Below are 16,209 nucleotides of genomic sequence, written 5' to 3' on the forward strand. Positions count from 1 at the left end.
CTATGCTTAAAGGCACAAAGGACCCCAACCACCAGGGCTGAGGTCCTGAGGTGCTTAGGGGCACAAGGTTAGGCCTAGGATGGAGTGTTTTTCTCTTTAGGGGTGCCCAGACCCCTCTGTATAGGCAGAGAAACATAGAGTAGCCAGAGGATCCTGGGGTTTTATGGGGAATGAGGAGGGCTATTAACCAGTGCCCAGATGAAGCATCCAGACACCCTCTGTGACTGCCCATAGGCTTCTAAAAGCACCTCTGCCCCTCACACTCCTGCACAGGCTCCCAAAGGTTTAGAGCGGTCCCTGCTGCCACCTCCTCCAGGAAGTCGTCTCTGGTTCCTATTCGTCCGGCTCCTAGACTTTGGGGGAAACGGGGGTCTCGGGGGGTCAAGGGTCATTAGGGCGGGCCAGGTCCCGGAAGCGGAAGCGCGGTGACTTCCGGTGCGCAGCAGGCGGCCATGTTGGATCAGCGAAGGCGGTGCAGAGGCGCGTCCTGGGTCCCCGCGGCGTCGCCGGTAGGTTGGGGCCGCGGGCCTAGCCACGCCGCGGAGGGGCCGTCCGCGAGGCGGCAGGGCGGTGGGCCGGGTGGCCGGCTCTTTCGGGACCAGCGCCCTCCGGTGGCCGGGATGAAACACCCCCCCCACCCCGTGCCCAGAGACCCCACCCTCGGGCTGTGCGACCCGGTCGGGCTCCCACTGCCTACCCGTACATTTCGCTGCCTCCAAGGTCCCCCGCGTCAGCTCTCGGCTTGGGCACCAGGAACGCGGACTCCCAACCTGAGGCCCCTGATCTTCCCTACCCCGGTTCCGCTTGGATGGGGCTGCTCTCGTCCCGCATTTGTCATCAGTTTCCCCTGCCGGCCCCAGGGATAGTTGAGAAGTCAAGGGTCGGGCTGCAGCCTCTGTTTTCCGGAGCCTTTTGGAAAGCCCAGAAGACCCCTCCCAAGGGCCCTGGCCAATCTGGGCGGAAGAGCCCCAATTTACCCACAACATCCTTATTGTACAGTTCACAGTTCTGGGAACTACCCCCCTTGGCGGGGGTGGGGGTGGGGTAATAAAAGAACCAAAGTCATGTACAGGGACTGTACTTGGAGAATGGCCTCCGGAGAGGGGAAGTGCCTGAGACACCTGAGGATCCAAGAATATTTCCAAACAAAGGGCCCCAGGGCACTTCCTCCAGGGAGTTCTGAAACTTCTGCTCCATTAGGGTGGAGGAGGAAGCTGCACAGACGCACCTCCTGGCTCCAGGGACCTGCCTGATCCCAGCTGATCTTTTAATGCTCCTGTGCAGCTGCGGAGCTCCCTCTGGGACCCCTCAGTGCCGGATTGGGCTAGATTATTAGTCCTGATTGACGGCCTGCAGCTTCTTCAGAGAAGCCTGGGACAACTTGGTTCTTGCCAGAAGCTCCAAATGGGCAGTATCAGATCTCTTGGGCCCACTTTATTAAGCATCTTACTTGGAGTCTGTGGCTCCCACTGTCAGACTTTGTGCTCTTGGTCTGGCTGCCTGGCCCCAGGCTGCCTGATTGTCTAGTTGTTGTTCAGTCAGTTAGTCGTGTCCAACTCTTTGAGACCTCATGGACTGCAGCACGCCAGGCTTCCCTGTCCTTCATCTTCAGAAGCTTGCTCAAACTCAAGTCCTTTGATTGTCTAGAGATAATTTATTAGTACCTGCTACTCATCATCTTTTTCCTTTCTGTTGAAGGAGAGGCTGGCTCTTTCTCTGGGGTTGCTCTCCATGGCTCTAGTGCTAGGAATTGTACCTCTGAGTGCCTTGGCTGGGAACTCTGAAAGCCAGAAATGGTCATGAATTTGGGGTGTGAGTCTGGGCCCTTAGGCTGACATTCAAGCAGCGTTCAAAGCTTGAACTGCACTGCTTTCCCTGCCTTTTCCAGCTGACCCTCCCAGCCCTGACCACAGATTCAAGTCACAGCAGGTTTGCCCTACTCTTTCTCATTTCGGAGCCATTGCATTGGCTGTTCCCCCTTTTGTACCATCTCCACCTGGTCCTTTCATGTTCATCACTCACATGCCACATGGATATTCCTCTCGGGAATCCTTCCGTTGGCAAGCTGAGCTGTATGCCAGTGTGCGTCCCAAGAACCTTAAGGGTATCTCTATCTTGCCTTCTATACAGGGCTCCTGGCAGACAGAGGTATTTACCTGTATTCCCAGTGTTGAGTTTAGTACTAGGATTTTGGCCAAACTCAGATCTTTCCAGGGGCCCAGCAGTAGGTTGGATAGCTCTGATTATGGGCATGTATCCTGAAGAAACTGTTTGACCCATATGAGTTCACCACCTACCTCCCAACGCACGCTTCACCTTGGTAGGTGGAAAAGCTTGAGGTTTTGCTCTATGGAGTGTTTGTCACACTCTGACCAGGCCCCTGTGTGTCCATGGATATTATGAATGCTGGCCCTGATTGACCTGTCTGTCCTGGCCCCTCTCATGGTGCCCTTCTTGACTCTCTTCCTCTTGCCTTGGAGGTGCCAGCTGCTGGTTTGTGGATCCCCAGACAGACCTGTAGTGCCTAATGCCATGAGCGTGGTGGTGCAGCATGTGGAGGAGAAAGCTGTGCACTCCTGGTCACGGATCTCCACGGCGGGGAAGAAGGCCTTGGAGGAAGCGCTGCTTGTCTTCAACCCCATGAGCCAGGATCTCAGTGCCACTGAGGCCCAGCTTGTGGCCTTCCTGCAGGGCCTGCGGGATGATGGCTTCCAGCCTACTATCCTGCGCAGCGGCGATGTCTATGGCTATAGTTCGTGCACAGCCAACCCTCCAAGCCAGACAAAACTTCAGGCTCGTGCCCCCACCCCAGCTGCCACATCACCTCCAGCCAGTGCTCCCCAAACTGCCGTGCGGCTGCCTGCGGGCCGGGCCACACTGCTCCCCATGCCACTGTCTGGCAGGCTGGCCAAAGCGTCCACCCCAGGCCTCGCCAAGCATGCTACCACCAACCTGCTGCTGAGCTCCCTGAAGCAATCAAGTGCCGGCCGTGCCCAGGGTGCGGCGGTGGGCTTTCCCACCCACCTCTACCCAGGTGTTTACCCTGCCATGCGACTCTCCGTTGTCCTTGAGGCCCTAGTTCCCATCAAAACTCCTGTGGCCTGCTTGGGTGCCAAACCCAAGGCGCAATCACTGCAGCTGTCACTTGGGGACTCCCCCCTGAAGGTGAGGAAAGGTCCAGGGAAGAGGCTGGGGAATGCCCAGCTCAAAGCTCCCAGAAAAGCCACAAGCAAGGGCTCCAAGTGTCTGGCTCAAAGAGGCCCCAGGTCTGGACCCCGACAAGGCGCTGGGCTCCAGAGCAAGACCTGCAAAGTCACTGGGTCTCTCGGTGGCCCACGAGTGAAAGATGGCGGTGCTCTGGGCACGAAAGCGGCTCAGGCCAAAGCTGCCTGTGCCCAGGCCAAGGTGGCTCAAACACAGGCCACAGCCACCCAGGCCCGGGCCAAAGCCAAGGCTGTGCGGGCCAGGGCCAAGGCTAAGGCAGCTCGGATCAAGGCCAGAGAAGTGCGGGCCAGGGCCAAGGCCAAAGCAGTGCAGGCCAAGGCAAAGGTGGCTCGGACCCAGCCCAGGGGCAGGGGCAGGCCAAAAGGGTCTATTCAGGGCAGGACTGCAAGGAGGAGCCGGAAAAGCCGCCCTGAGACTGTGGGGCAGAAGAGGAAAAGAACAGAGGAAGCAAAGGACCTTTCTCCCCGCAAGAGAACACGGCTTGGGCCCCGATCCCCTAAGGTGCAGCTCGGACCTGGAACAGCAAGGCTGCTGAAGTTCAGGGCCATCAAGGTGGACAGACTGGCCTCAGATGACGAGGTGCGGCAGCAGGCTCAGCGGATCCTCCGTGTGAACCTTTCCCCTGTAATACCACTGCAGCCTTTGCCACCACACTCAGCACCCTGACTCCTTGACACAGCAGTGTTTGGGGAAACCAAGCCCTGTTGTGTGTGTGGCCAGCGACACAGTGTGCAATGCACATGGATTCCACAAGCCCGAGGACTCCGGGTGCCTCTCCAGGGCCCTGAGGGCCACTGACCTCCTTGCAGAGACTGGAGGAGGTGGGGTGGGCGGGCAGACGGGAGGGGCGGTCTCATGGCGCAGCGCACTGTGATTTATTCTTCAAGTTGTATGTCTGCTGTCCACCTATCACGTTTTATACCTTTCCACCTTCCAGTCTCCCCGCCTGCCCTTTCTGGTCTTTTTCGCATATGTGACTGCTGGGAGGCCAGCTTGAGCGGATAGGAAAAGTAGCCCCAGGAACAAGGATGCCAGAGAGGAGCCTGGTAGCCTGGGGAACGTCATGGGTATGAGTGAAAGGGGGGCGGCCGAGCCACTCAAGTGGGACACCTCCCCTTGGGGCTGCCCTGGTGTGTTGCCCAGATAGGCCCCTTGGAGGAGGACAGCAGGTGACTACTTGGGGCAGCTTGCAGCCACAGGTTTTTAGTCCAGGGAACGGGTGGTGCAGACAGCTGGCCTTGTCTACTGTGGCTGAAACCTTGGGGCCTTGTCGGGGCTTGTCTGGGGCAGGGCCAGGCCTAAATGGGCTGAAGTACTTCTGCCTGTTCTGTGTTCTGCTCCTTCCAGGAGAGGGTCTAGCTTGAATTTCCCCAGTTGGTGGCAAGGGGTTGGGGGTTGAGTCAGAGGTCAGGGTGGCTCTGGGTTGTAGGGCCAGAGTCTCCTCACTGACCAGGACACTCTTGGGTGGGTGGAGTGCTGTGATTGCTGAGCCTGGAAAGTTTGCACACTGCTTCTCTCTGTACTCTGCCTGGGTTCCAAGTGCTCCGTTTCCAGGTCCAGTCTCAGCACGTTTTCCAACGGGGGCTTGTGCGTTTCAGACATTATTGGTTCTGTCTGCTTTGGAGAGGGGGTAGGGCCCTGGGCCCTGGACAAAACAAGCTCCCTGCTCATCTGCCAGCCCTTCACTGGCTGCCCAGCCTGAAAGGCAGCGTCTGGGGCTGGTGGGGAGGGGGACACATTCCCCAGAGGCTCCTAGAGAACAGCCTTTCAGGGCTGGGGTGGAAGCTCATTTGAATGAGAATCAGGTCTTTTCTGCCCGTGTGGGTTAGTCTGAACCGCGGCCCCACTAGGCCCCACTAGCGCCAGCTGCGTTGGATGGCGGAGAAGCTCTGTGTGCCGCTCGCCCTCCCCACCCTCCGTCTGCATCTGGTGGCCGCCATTAATATCCTGTCCCCATCCACGGCCTCCCTTGGTTTCTCCGGCTCTGGGGACCTCCCTGCTCCCAGCTGCGCCGTGGCCCCACCCTGCATGCTCCCTGGCTCTGATAGCCTTGCGTTCAGCTACCATGTGAGTATGGGTATGGGACTGAGGGCCGCACTCAGATCCTGGGGACGGCCCAGCTAGGGCCCCACTCTGCATCCTCTTTCTCAGGCCTGATGCTGGCTCCCACTGCCCAGGAGCCCCAGCCGGGCTAGGCCCCCTTCTCTTAGCCCTGCTGCTGCTGCTGCTACCCATGGGTGAGAGATGAGTCTTTTTCCCTGAGAGCCTTTTGGAGGGGGAGGAGAAATCACCAGGCTTTCCTGGGGGATGGGGTGAGGTGGGGGGAGGGTACCCCTAGGATCTCTACTCAGACCCTGCCCCCTCCAAGTCCCGGCTCCCAGAACAAGTGCCCAGGAGGTACCAGACATGATGCCTCCTCCCGGCTGCTCAGGTGGCAACTGCCACCCACCTACTGGCAACCTGGTTATTGGCCGTGGCCAGAGCCTTCGAACCTCATCTACCTGTGGCCTCCATGGCCCTGAACTCTACTGTGTTGTCAGTAAACTACAGGTAGGGAGAAGGGTATGGCCTCTGGAGGTGGTATCTTTGGGTTTTTTGGACAAGTTCAGCTCCCATGGGAGTTCAGGTCATTGCTGTGAAGTTTTGGAGGCGGGTAGGGGCCAACCATACACTTTCTGCTGAGTAACTCTCCTCAGGCGCTTCTCCAGGACTCTCAGAATTGCTGCTTTTGTGATTCTCGGGATGGGAAAAGCCATGGCATTGAGAATGTGGTCTCCCGGAGTGACCCTGATGGCAGAAAGACCTGGTGGCAAGCAGAGAGTGGTGAGGGTCCTCGTGTGCCCCTGTGTGCAGGTCTGGGCTCGGGTCAAGGCCTGGCCACTGAGCAGCCCTTGTGGTTACAGGTGTTGAGAATGTCACCATCCAGTTGGACCTAGAAGGTGCCTTTTACTTTACCCACCTCATCATGACTTTTAAGGTGACCCAGCGCCCCACCCTGAAGTCTTATTCTCTGCCTCCTGATCCTGACCCGATGGCCACCACTGATGGGTACCCCTGGTGACCCAAGGACCCTCTCTTGTCCCCAGACATTCCGCCCAGCAGCTCTGCTCCTTGAGCGCTCAGTGGACCATGGCCACTCCTGGCATGTGTTCCGCTACTTTGCCCACAACTGCTCAGGCCTCTTTCCTGGGATCCCTCCTGCCCCTGGCCGCAGAGTCAGTGACCTCGTCTGTGACCAGCGTTACTCAGACATCGAGCCTGCCACTGAGGGAGAGGTCAGGCCCAGAGGAAGGAGGGTGGGGCCCTGGCATGAAGCCAGAGGCTCAGGCTTGCTTCTTCCCAGGTAATTTTCCAAGTTCTGGACCCATCCTTTCTGGCGGAGAACACAAACAACGCGGAGATTCAGGGTAACTATCCCACGGTCAGTCCTGGATTCCTTGTGTGTCAGGAAAACCAGAAACCTACCTGTGGGAGGAGAGATCCTGCCTAAGTTTGTGCACTAGTGGGGCAGAGCGGCAGGCAAACCAGCTCAGCCCCCCAGCGATTGTTTCGCAGCCTTGCCGCATCCTGGTCCTTTACTGTGGCCCCTGTCAGGGCTCCCCATGCATGTCCCGTTAGTGCTCCCCATACCTGTGCCCAATGCATAGGGACCAGCATGCTAGCAGTTTATATTTCTGCCCCATCACTGAAGTCCTTTGTGAGGAGGCCCTACTGTGGTCCCCATCACTCCTGGCCCTACCAGACCAATCTTTTTCCCCCACCTCTACTTGTATCACACTGTACCCCGTAAACTGTGAGCCACTGTCCCTGTTCCCCATCACAGCCCCTTCATGGTCCTGTCTGCCCTCCCACCCCGCCTTAGTTTACTGCATTCCGGAAGCTGCCACCAGGTGGTGCCATCGTGTCTCTGGGTGGGATCTCTTCCTTGTGAAATAAATCTTGTTAAAGGACAAGAGAAACATAACATAACCCAGCAGGGCAGCCCAGAACCAGGCCAGGAGAGGGCCAGAACAGGACGACAAACCCCAAAGTAGCTTTTTATCTATGTTCTACGATCTCCACCCACCTTGACTTACTTAGATTACTACCAGCTACTGGGCATGCATGTGCACACACACCTTTCACCCTTCTAAGGCCTAGAGCGTGTTCCTCTGATGAGAAGAAAAGGGACCTCTGGCAAAGAGATACAGGAGGTGGCCTTGGCTTGGTAACTGAGTTAAGCTGTGTAGAGAAAGGGGGCTGTGGACCCGTGGAGCCCCACTGTGGGCCTGGCATCTGGGCAGTGCTCAGTGGAGAGGATAGACAGGGTAACTGTCTTGGAGCTCACATAACAAATAAGATGGGCAGTCAATAAATACACATACCGCAAGTGGTTTGGCTGGGTGAAGACCTGATCTCTGAGTCTAGTGACAGGCTGGGGAATGGGGCCCTTTACTGCACTGGGGAAGCAGGTTTCCCGTATCTAGTGATACTGGAAAGGGGTGTCCAGGGAGCAGTGGGGTGTGCCTGTCTCAGCCCCGGGGTGATGGCAGGTCTGACACAGCGCAGAGGTGGGATAATCGCCACTGGGATGTGCTCATCCTAAAACGGTATACTCAGGGGGTTGGGGTGGGAGAATCGCACAGCGCAGGTGCTGGAGGAGTGGCTTCAGTGATGTAGAGAGGGGAGAAACCCCACAGTGCCGCCTCCACCTTTGGCATAGAGGGGTCACAACCTCTGTGCACCTGAGGGCTCTCCATATGTCTCCAGAACTCCTGCGTGTGACTAACCTCCGTGTGAACTTCTCCAAGCTGCACACACTGGGTGACAGGCCCCTGGGGGGCCTCAGGGGCCACCCCTTCTACTACTATGCTCTCTATGAGCTAGTGATTGCAGGCAGCTGCCTGTGCCACGGCCATGCTTCCGAGTGCAGGCCCGCACCCGGGTCCCCACCCAGCGTGGAAGGCATGGTGAGTACTCCCGGAGGGGCACCAGTGGCTGGTGGGAGGGTAAGCCAGGGAACCAGGGCCGACTCATCTTGCCCTCATCCCTGTTAGGTGCATGGCCATTGTGTCTGCCGCCACCACACCACTGGTACCCACTGTGAACGTTGCCAGGGCCTGTACCAGGACCACCCGTGGCAGGCAGCAGAGCCTGGGTACCCCCACACCTGCCAGGGTAGGTGCCATGCCCCGCTTTGTCTGGCCACACCTGCCATGGGTCAGCCCACTCCATGCCCACCTTCTTTGCCCGGCTCCAGAATGCAAGTGCCATGGGCACGCCCGCAGTTGTCACTTTGACATGGCCCTGTATCTCGCATCTGGCAACGTGAGTGGAGGTGTGTGCGATGCATGTCAACACAACACGGCCGGGCGCCACTGTGAGCTCTGCCAGCCCTTCTTCCACCGGGACCCCCTGGAGGACCCCCGCTCCCTTCACTCCTGCAAACGTGAGCCCTCCAGTCCCCGATCCCAGTTGTGACCTTGATCCTTAAACTTCACATGACCTCTGACCTGACTCTGTCCCCACTTCTGACCCCTGACCCAGCCTGTGACTGCAACCCTATGGGTGCCCTGGAAGGGGGTTTGTGTGATGCCTACACAGACACCACCCGGGGTCTCCTCTCTGGGCAGTGTCGCTGCAAAGTTCACGTCTGGGGCCAGCGCTGTGACTCCTGCCGGCCAGGTCACTATGGCCTGAGCCTCACCCAGTCAGAAGGCTGCCAGCGTGAGTGACCTTCAGCGTGACCCCCATCCCCAGGTCCTCCTTGCTCTGTCCCCAGTTACTGCCCTAATAGCACCCCGGCCCCCGCAGCAGTCCCGAAGCACTCTGACAGCTGTGTGCCCTAGCCTGCAGGTGCAACGCCCGGGGCCGGGTCCCCAGCACTCAGGCCTGTGATCCATCCAGCGGTGCCTGTCACTGCAAACGCTTTGTCTCTGGACGGGACTGCAGCCGCTGTCTGGTGAGGCTTGAACCTCCCCCCACCCCCCCACCCCCCGCTTCTGATCTGACCTTGAAATGGGGTGCTGAGCTTCTAGAAGCTGGCAAGTACCAGGTTGTAACAAGTGTGAGTGCAGACTGAGCCTTGAAGGTGGGTCGGTGCCACTTCCTGACCTGGTCACCAGAGTCAGCGCCGCCCTGGCTAGCTGAGCCAGCATGGGGGAGCTTTGGTAACAAAAGAAGGAAAAGCAGTTAAAAGGAGTGGCAGAAGTATGGTGCACTGAGTTTAAAGGTGTTTCACAGTAAAAGAGGTTGAAGAGGCACTCGGAGCATCCCCTTCTTGCCTCTCCTTGAACGTTACAAGTCCTTTAACTTTTATTTTACTCCTGGTTGTGTCCTCCTCCTCTTACCTCCCCTCTGTGGAGCCGTGCAGGAGTCCACCAGGGGCCCCTCTGGCCTTCCCAGATGGACACAGAAGAGCATTCAAGCCCTGAGCTCCCCCACCAGCTTCTTCCTACGACTGGTCCCCGTATACTTTCAGCCCCAGGCTCCTGATGGTCCTCTCATTGCCCACATCTTCCTCTCCTTCCTCCACCCACCTTCTTCTTTTACAGCCTGAGTTCTGGGGTCTGAGCAGTGACTCTCTAGGCTGTCGGCCCTGTGACTGTGACTTTGGGGGTGCCTACAGCAACAGGTACAGGGCAGGGCCTGGGGGTCTGGGTCCAGCGGAGAGAGTTGGGGAGTCGACTGTGTCCCATCCCCATCCCCACTCTGGCCCAGGTGTTCTGCAGGGCAGGGCCTCTGCCTCTGCCGCCCCCACCTGCATGGCCGCCGCTGCCAGGAACTCCAGTCTGGGTACTTCTGCGCCACCCTCGACCAGGCCACTGCCGAAGCAGAGCATGGCCGCAGCCTCCAGCCTGCTGACCCCCAGCTGCCTGTGAGTGTCCAGCAGGGGCAGGGGGAAATCAAGGCTCACACCTTGGGGCTCAGGGCAGGGAGAGCACGTCCAGAGAGAGCTAGTTGGAAGAAGAGGCCGGACAGGATTAGGAAGGTGAGGCAGGTCCAGGTAGGGGTGGAATCAGCATAGTTGGAAGTTTGGTGACTTGAACAGAGTGGGAACATATTCCCATGACAGGTTTTCCCTGGTGGTCCAGTGGTTAGAACTTTGAGCTCTCACTGCTGAGGGTGGTGGGTTCAATCCCTGCTCAGGGAAGTAAGATTCCACAAGTTGCAAACTGTGGCCAAAAGAAAAAAAAAATCCCCAGCCAGGACAGTATGGGAGGACACTGACAATTGACTTGCCCCCAGGGAGCCCCCTGGCCTGCTCCCCGCTACTGTACACCAGCCCCAGGGACCTCCTCTGGTTGGCTCGGGCCCCGACTTTGGAGACAGCGTGACCCTGACTGTGTCCTCCAACGTGCCAGGCAAGCCCGGTACAGCCACCAGCTGCCCAGGGTAAGGACTCCGAGGGGCAGGGTTGGGTCATAGGTCACTAGGTCTTAGTAGGGAGGGGCCCAAGCCCTGGGGCTGTGGGTCACTGGGATCTTAGAGGAATGGGAACCTGAATCCTGAGTGTTCTCGGTCCTGGAATGGTTTGGGCCTAGGAGTCTGTGTCTCACATCCAGACCCCAGGGAAGCCCCCGCCCCTGCATCAGGGATCTGGCTTTGCACTGGGGAGGGGCTCAGACTTCGCACGTGTGGTGGACGGGGCTGGCCTCTCTCTGCTGGCACCCACAGTGCCTCGCGCCCTGGACTATGACATCGTCCTACGCTATGAGACCCAGGTCAGTGGCATGGTTGCCAGCCAGGTAGGTGGGTGGTGCCAGGTGGTGGGTTGGGGCAGCTTCTTGACTGCTGGCTCCTGATCCTAGGCACCTGAAGTGTGGCAGGCATTAGTCCGGGTCCGTGCCCAGTCACAGCCCCGCAGTACCCGCTGTGCCCGTCCGTTGCCCTCAGAGCAGCTGTTCAAGGCGACCTTGACCCATGCGCGCAGGTAGGGGGAACCCTGTGACCCCCAAATCAAGACTCTATTATGTAGCCAACACATCTGAAGCAATACCCAAACGAAGTGGGAAACGCCCAACATGTTACATCTTTAGTTGATAAATCATGTCCGACTCTTTTGCAACCCCATAGACTGTAGCCCGCCAGGTTCCTCTGTCCATGGAATTCTCCAGGCAAGAATACTGGAGTGGGTTGCCATGCCCTCCTCTGGGAGATCTTCCCAGTCCAGGGATCAAACCCGCGTCGCCTGCCAATGCAGGTTCTTTACCACTGAGCCACCAGGGAAGCTAACATGTCATAGAACATTCAAAACAGGGACCTAATGTAAAACAGGGCAGGGTTTAGTTCCACCTTAATGTTTCTTCACTGCTCGTATGATGAAACACCAGACCCCACGTCTGCACAGTGGAAATGGAGCGTTCCTGGACCGTGTGATCATGACCTCCTCAGCCCACCCTTACTCCTCTCCCCGGTCCCTGCAGAGCCGTGGTTCTTTCCAGACCGTTCTGCTTTGAACCCGGAACCCGCTACTCCGTGACCCTGCGGCTGTGGCGGACCAAGGAGGGGCGGAGACCCGAAGGGGGCACGATCCTCCTGGATTCAGTGAGCTCCTAGGGGCTCCCCGCCACATCTGGGGGAGACACAAATTATAGCAGGACAGTGTGGGTGCAGTGGGCCCAGGGACAGGGAGTCATGGAGGCCTAGAGTTGCACCAAGAGGCCTGAGGTAGGTGGAGAGAGGGAAGGAGGAGGATCCAGGCAGGGAGAACACATGTGCCAAGGGCAGGTCAGCCAGGCAGGCACCAGGCCTCACAGGACCTTGTGGGCCAGAGGAGGGGCTTGTCCTGGGGAAGTGGGAGCCCTGGAAGGGATTGGAGCAGGGAAGACACTGCTAGAGGGTGGCTGCTGCAGTGATTCGGAGTGAGGGTGGCAGTGCCTAGATTGGTTTGGGGCCACTGATGTGTGTGTGAGTCTCTCAGTCATATTCAACTCTGTAACCCCATGGAATTCTCCAGGCAAGAATACTGGAGTGGGTAGCTGTTCCCTACTCCAGGGTATCTTCCTGACCCAGAGATCGAACCCCGATCTCCTGCATTGTGGGCAGATTCTTTGCTGTCTCAGCCACCAGGGAATCCCTGGGGCCACTGGAGAGGAAAGAGAAATAGACTCAAAAGAGAAACAGGAAAGCGGCAGGAAGGGGCTGTGAAGGCCAACGTGTGTACAAACGGAAGTTCCAGCGCAGGTGTGAGTAAGTGGGACGGGGCTTACTGTCCCCTGCCCTCCACCCTCTACCCTCCTACTAGGTAGTGCTCCTGCCGCGGGTTGGAGAGTTGCCTGGACTGAGGTCCGTGGACCCGGGGGCCCTGAGGCGCTTGCAGAAGCTCCACGAGGCGGGCTGCCTGGAGGCAGCGAGGGTGAGCCCACCCCAAAGCATGCCTGAGGCCTGTGCCCGCCTCACCTGCAGCATCTCAGCCCTGCTCCATGGAGGTGGCCTCGGTGAGCGTGTGGCCATGGCTGGAGGGGGACTGGAGGATGGGGGTTGCAGTGGGCCCCGCAGGGTTCATCTGATTTTGCCATTTCTCCTGCCAGCATGTGAGTGCCACCTGCAGGGTTCACTGAGCACCGAGTGTGCCCCACTGGGGGGGCAATGCCCCTGCCGCCCTAATATCACAGGTCGTACCTGTGACCGCTGCTTGCCTGGGACATTTGGCCTCGGGCCCACCGGGTGCCATGGTGAGCCTTCAGGGCCCGTGGGTGTGGGGTCTGGGACCAGCATGTCATTTCTCTATGTGGCTTGATTGCCCTGTCACTTCCCAGAGTGCCGCTGCCACCCCGAGGGGGCTGCCAGTGCCGTCTGTAACTCTACGAGTGGGCAGTGCACGTGTTGGGCAGGCTGTGCTGGTCGCCGCTGTGACCGTTGCCTCTCTGGCCGGTGGGGCTTCCCACGCTGCCAGCCCTGTGCCTGCAATGGACACGCCGAGTTGTGCCACCCACTCACAGGCGTCTGCCAGGACTGCCGCGGAGCCACCACAGGCCGGCATTGTGAGAGGTGAGGCTGCCCTGGAAGGGTTGGGGAGGGGTCAGGATGAGGGTCTAGGCCCCCGCTCCACATGCCACTGCCCCCAGGTGCTTGGATGGCTACTATGGAGACCCCACCCTGGGCTCAGGCCAGCGGTGCCAGCCCTGCCCCTGTCCTGGGCACCCTGGCTCAGGCCTCTATCATGGGACCTCCTGCCATGTGGACAGCACCAGTGGACGTGTCCTGTGCCTCTGTGCCCCCGGCTATGCAGGTGAGGCACGGTTGGCAGTGACCAACCCACAGCCCCGCTCACTTGTTCACAATCCTGTTAGGTCCACAAAGCAAATCTCTGCCAGTGCCACCTGTGTGTTTGAGCTACAGGCTGGGCTCCTCTCTTCAAGGAGTTCCCATTCTTTTTTTCTGGCTGTGCTGGGTCTTTGTTGTGATGCACAGGCTCAGTGGGTGCAGTGAGCAGGCTTTTCTAGTTGTGGCGCGTGGGCTTACTTGCCATGGGGCATATAGAATCTTAGTTCCCCGATCAGGGATTGAACCCGCGTCCCCTGCATTGGAAGGTGAATCCTTTACCACTGGACCACCTGGGAAGTCCCGGGAGTTCCCATTCTTAATGCATTAGAGGCGTGGAACTTGTAGACCAAGAAGATGGGCCACAGTGTGTCTATCCTATCCTCTGCCCTCCTGGCTGGATGGCAGACTTTTTGGCTGGTTAAGTGGGACCCAGAGGCCCCGAAGGTATAGGAAGACACCTAACATAACCCCCTCTCACTTCCATCCACTCCAGGACCCCGCTGTGACCGCTGCTCCCCCGGCTACTTTGGGCGCCCCTGGCCTGGAGATGACCCCAGAAGGAGTCCCTGCCGGCCCTGCCAGTGCAACAACAATATTGATCCTCGTGACCCAGCCGCCTGTGACCCCCACAGCGGACATTGCCAGCGCTGTCTGCACCACAGCCACGGCGCTGGCTGTGCCCACTGCCGGCCTGGCTTCCACGGCAGTGCCCTGCGCCCAGGGGGCTGCCGGCGTGAGTGTGTGGGTGGGGTGGGTGAGGGCGTTCCGAGGTGGGGGAGGGGTGGATTTGCATTCCTCAGCCCCTGTCAAGCCCTTCCTGTCCCCAGGCTGCAGCTGTGACCCCCGGGGCACCAGCCCTGTAAGGTGCCCACCTGAGGCTGAAGCCTGCTTCTGTGACCCGGTCAGCGGGCAGTGCCCCTGCCGCCCCCACACACTGGGGCGGGACTGTAGCCGCTGTGCCCCCCTCTTCTGGAACCTCGGGGGGCCCCGGGGCTGTGAGCCCTGCAGCTGCCACGCCCGACACACTTTGCAGCCGGGGTGTCACCCGGTGAGTCAGCCCGTGTTGTGCGTGGCACGCAGCCGTGGCCAGGTGTGAGTGCATGTCCATGCCTGTGACATGGTGTGATTTAGGGCCGGTGTGAGTGTTAACACAGAGGTGTACAGGGCTGCGAACAGCTGTGTGTCTGTGCTCTCGTGTGACGTGAGCTGTGAGCAAACCTGAGACCACACAGGTCCAACCCCATTCATTTGGTGCCTGAAGGAGACAAGATCTGAAGTGTGTTCTCGGGTCCCTGGTGTGGACAGGGTGGGAGTCAGGGAGTCAGAGGGGGTGGAGACAGCGGGGCGCTCAACTCGGGACACACAGGGGCCTGTCAGGAGCTGAGAACGCAGAGGGCCCGTCGGGGGATGGTGGGAAAGTGGGGGCTGGCCTGGGGCTCAGACCAGAGGCAGAAGGAGGGGAGGAGCCTGCTGCCAAGCACAAGTGTGGGTACTGCCTGGCTGGGACAGGGCTGAGGGGCGGCACCAGTGTGCTGCTCTGGGCCCTCTTGCCCTTCTCCCTCCCTCGTTGTTTCACTGACTGGCCACACTCTTTTCCCTCAGGTCACGGGTCAGTGCCCCTGCCGGGCAGGATTTGGGGGCCGCACGTGCTCCCGGTGTCAGGATGGGTACTGGGGTGACCCGGAGCAGGAGTGCAGAGGTGAGCGGGGCACACTGGTTCACACGCTCCACCACCACCAGGGGTGAGGCCGTCCTGACAGGGCCCTTGGGGTGGGGTGGCGGGGGCAGGGGAACCCTGGGCTTGACCTGAGGGAGTGCACAACGTGTTCATGGCTGTTTCCTCCAAAACTTAAAGTAATAGTCGTGAAAACAGCTACAGGGAAAGAGTGTAGGCAAGGCCATGTCAGGTGGGTCTGTGGAGCAGACATGCTGGGTGGTTCTCTCCTGACCCCACCTGCCAGTCTTGACCCGAGCTGACCCCAGCCTGGGCTGCAGAGCCCTTGGAGCCCCAGGCTGTCTTCCTGCCCAAAGGCAGCCACTCGGGATGGCCCCTCTGGCCGGGGTAGATGCCAGTACCCCTGGCCGTCGGAGCAGTGGCTTAGGAGAGACCACCACGCTCACACAGGGCAGTTTTCCTCTTCCTGGCTTGGTGGGGGCGGGGCTGGGGTGAGCGCCACCTGCTCCCTGCCCTGACCCTGTCTCTCTTGGCACAGCCTGTGCCTGTGACCCCCAGGGCTCCATCTCGCCCAGCTGTGACCCGCACACAGGCACCTGCCGCTGCCGAGAGGGTATCTCAGGGCCGAGGTGCCAGGCGTGTGCCCGTGGCTCCACAGGAGGCTTCCCACACTGCACGTCCTGCCCTCCCTGCTTCGCCTCCTGGGACCAACGCCTGGCTCCCCTCCAGCTGCATCTGGACACCATGGTCCATGAGGTGGCTGCCCTGCGCCAGGGCATGCCTGGCTGGGGTGCTGGGCTCCGGGGAGATCAGCTGCAGGCCCTGGAGGGTAAACTCCAGCAGGCCCAGACACTCCTGGAATCACCTTCCCCCACCAGAGGTCCCCTGCAACAATTTACAGAGTGGATCACCGGACTCAGGCAAGGGGTCTGGGGTCATTAGGGAGGAGGGCTGCAGCTGGCCTCCCAGGGTCAGGGACTCAGACGGTCTCTGGCTGGCTATCTGAGTCCTGGGTTCGAAAGTGAGGTGAGTCCTCTGGAGTGAGGAGACAGGGGGAAAAG

The 16,209-nt window shown here is 59.5% G+C and overlaps 2 protein-coding genes across 2 annotated transcripts; both read left to right on the forward strand.

Moving 5' to 3' along the window:
* Positions 1-408: 408 nt before the first annotated feature.
* On the forward strand, positions 409-4,159 carry CCDC71 (coiled-coil domain containing 71). The gene is made up of 2 exons (XM_019984172.2): positions 409-509; positions 2,481-4,159. Exon 2 carries the CDS (start codon positions 2,533-2,535, stop codon positions 3,889-3,891), a length of 1,359 nt encoding a protein of 452 aa, XP_019839731.1. The 5' UTR covers positions 409-509; positions 2,481-2,532; the 3' UTR covers positions 3,892-4,159.
* Positions 4,160-4,311: 152 nt separating this feature from the next.
* On the forward strand, positions 4,312-16,176 carry LOC109575885 (laminin subunit beta-2-like). Its single transcript, XM_070777210.1, has 25 exons — positions 4,312-5,292; positions 5,377-5,775; positions 5,934-6,048; positions 6,129-6,202; positions 6,312-6,500; positions 6,569-6,632; positions 7,975-8,174; positions 8,262-8,382; positions 8,465-8,653; positions 8,752-8,931; positions 9,054-9,166; positions 9,759-9,838; positions 9,925-10,081; positions 10,453-10,599; positions 10,770-10,928; positions 11,016-11,137; positions 11,631-11,751; positions 12,452-12,644; positions 12,738-12,881; positions 12,966-13,197; positions 13,275-13,438; positions 13,967-14,206; positions 14,301-14,521; positions 15,076-15,172; positions 15,687-16,176. The coding sequence occupies exons 2-25, from the start codon at positions 5,632-5,634 to the stop codon at positions 16,088-16,090; spliced, it is 3,870 nt and encodes a 1,289-aa protein (XP_070633311.1). The 5' UTR covers positions 4,312-5,292; positions 5,377-5,631; the 3' UTR covers positions 16,091-16,176.
* Positions 16,177-16,209: the final 33 nt, after the last annotated feature.

Source organism: Bos indicus, chromosome 22 (genome assembly GCF_029378745.1).
Source record: "Bos indicus isolate NIAB-ARS_2022 breed Sahiwal x Tharparkar chromosome 22, NIAB-ARS_B.indTharparkar_mat_pri_1.0, whole genome shotgun sequence".
Lineage (NCBI taxonomy): Eukaryota > Metazoa > Chordata > Mammalia > Artiodactyla > Bovidae > Bos > Bos indicus.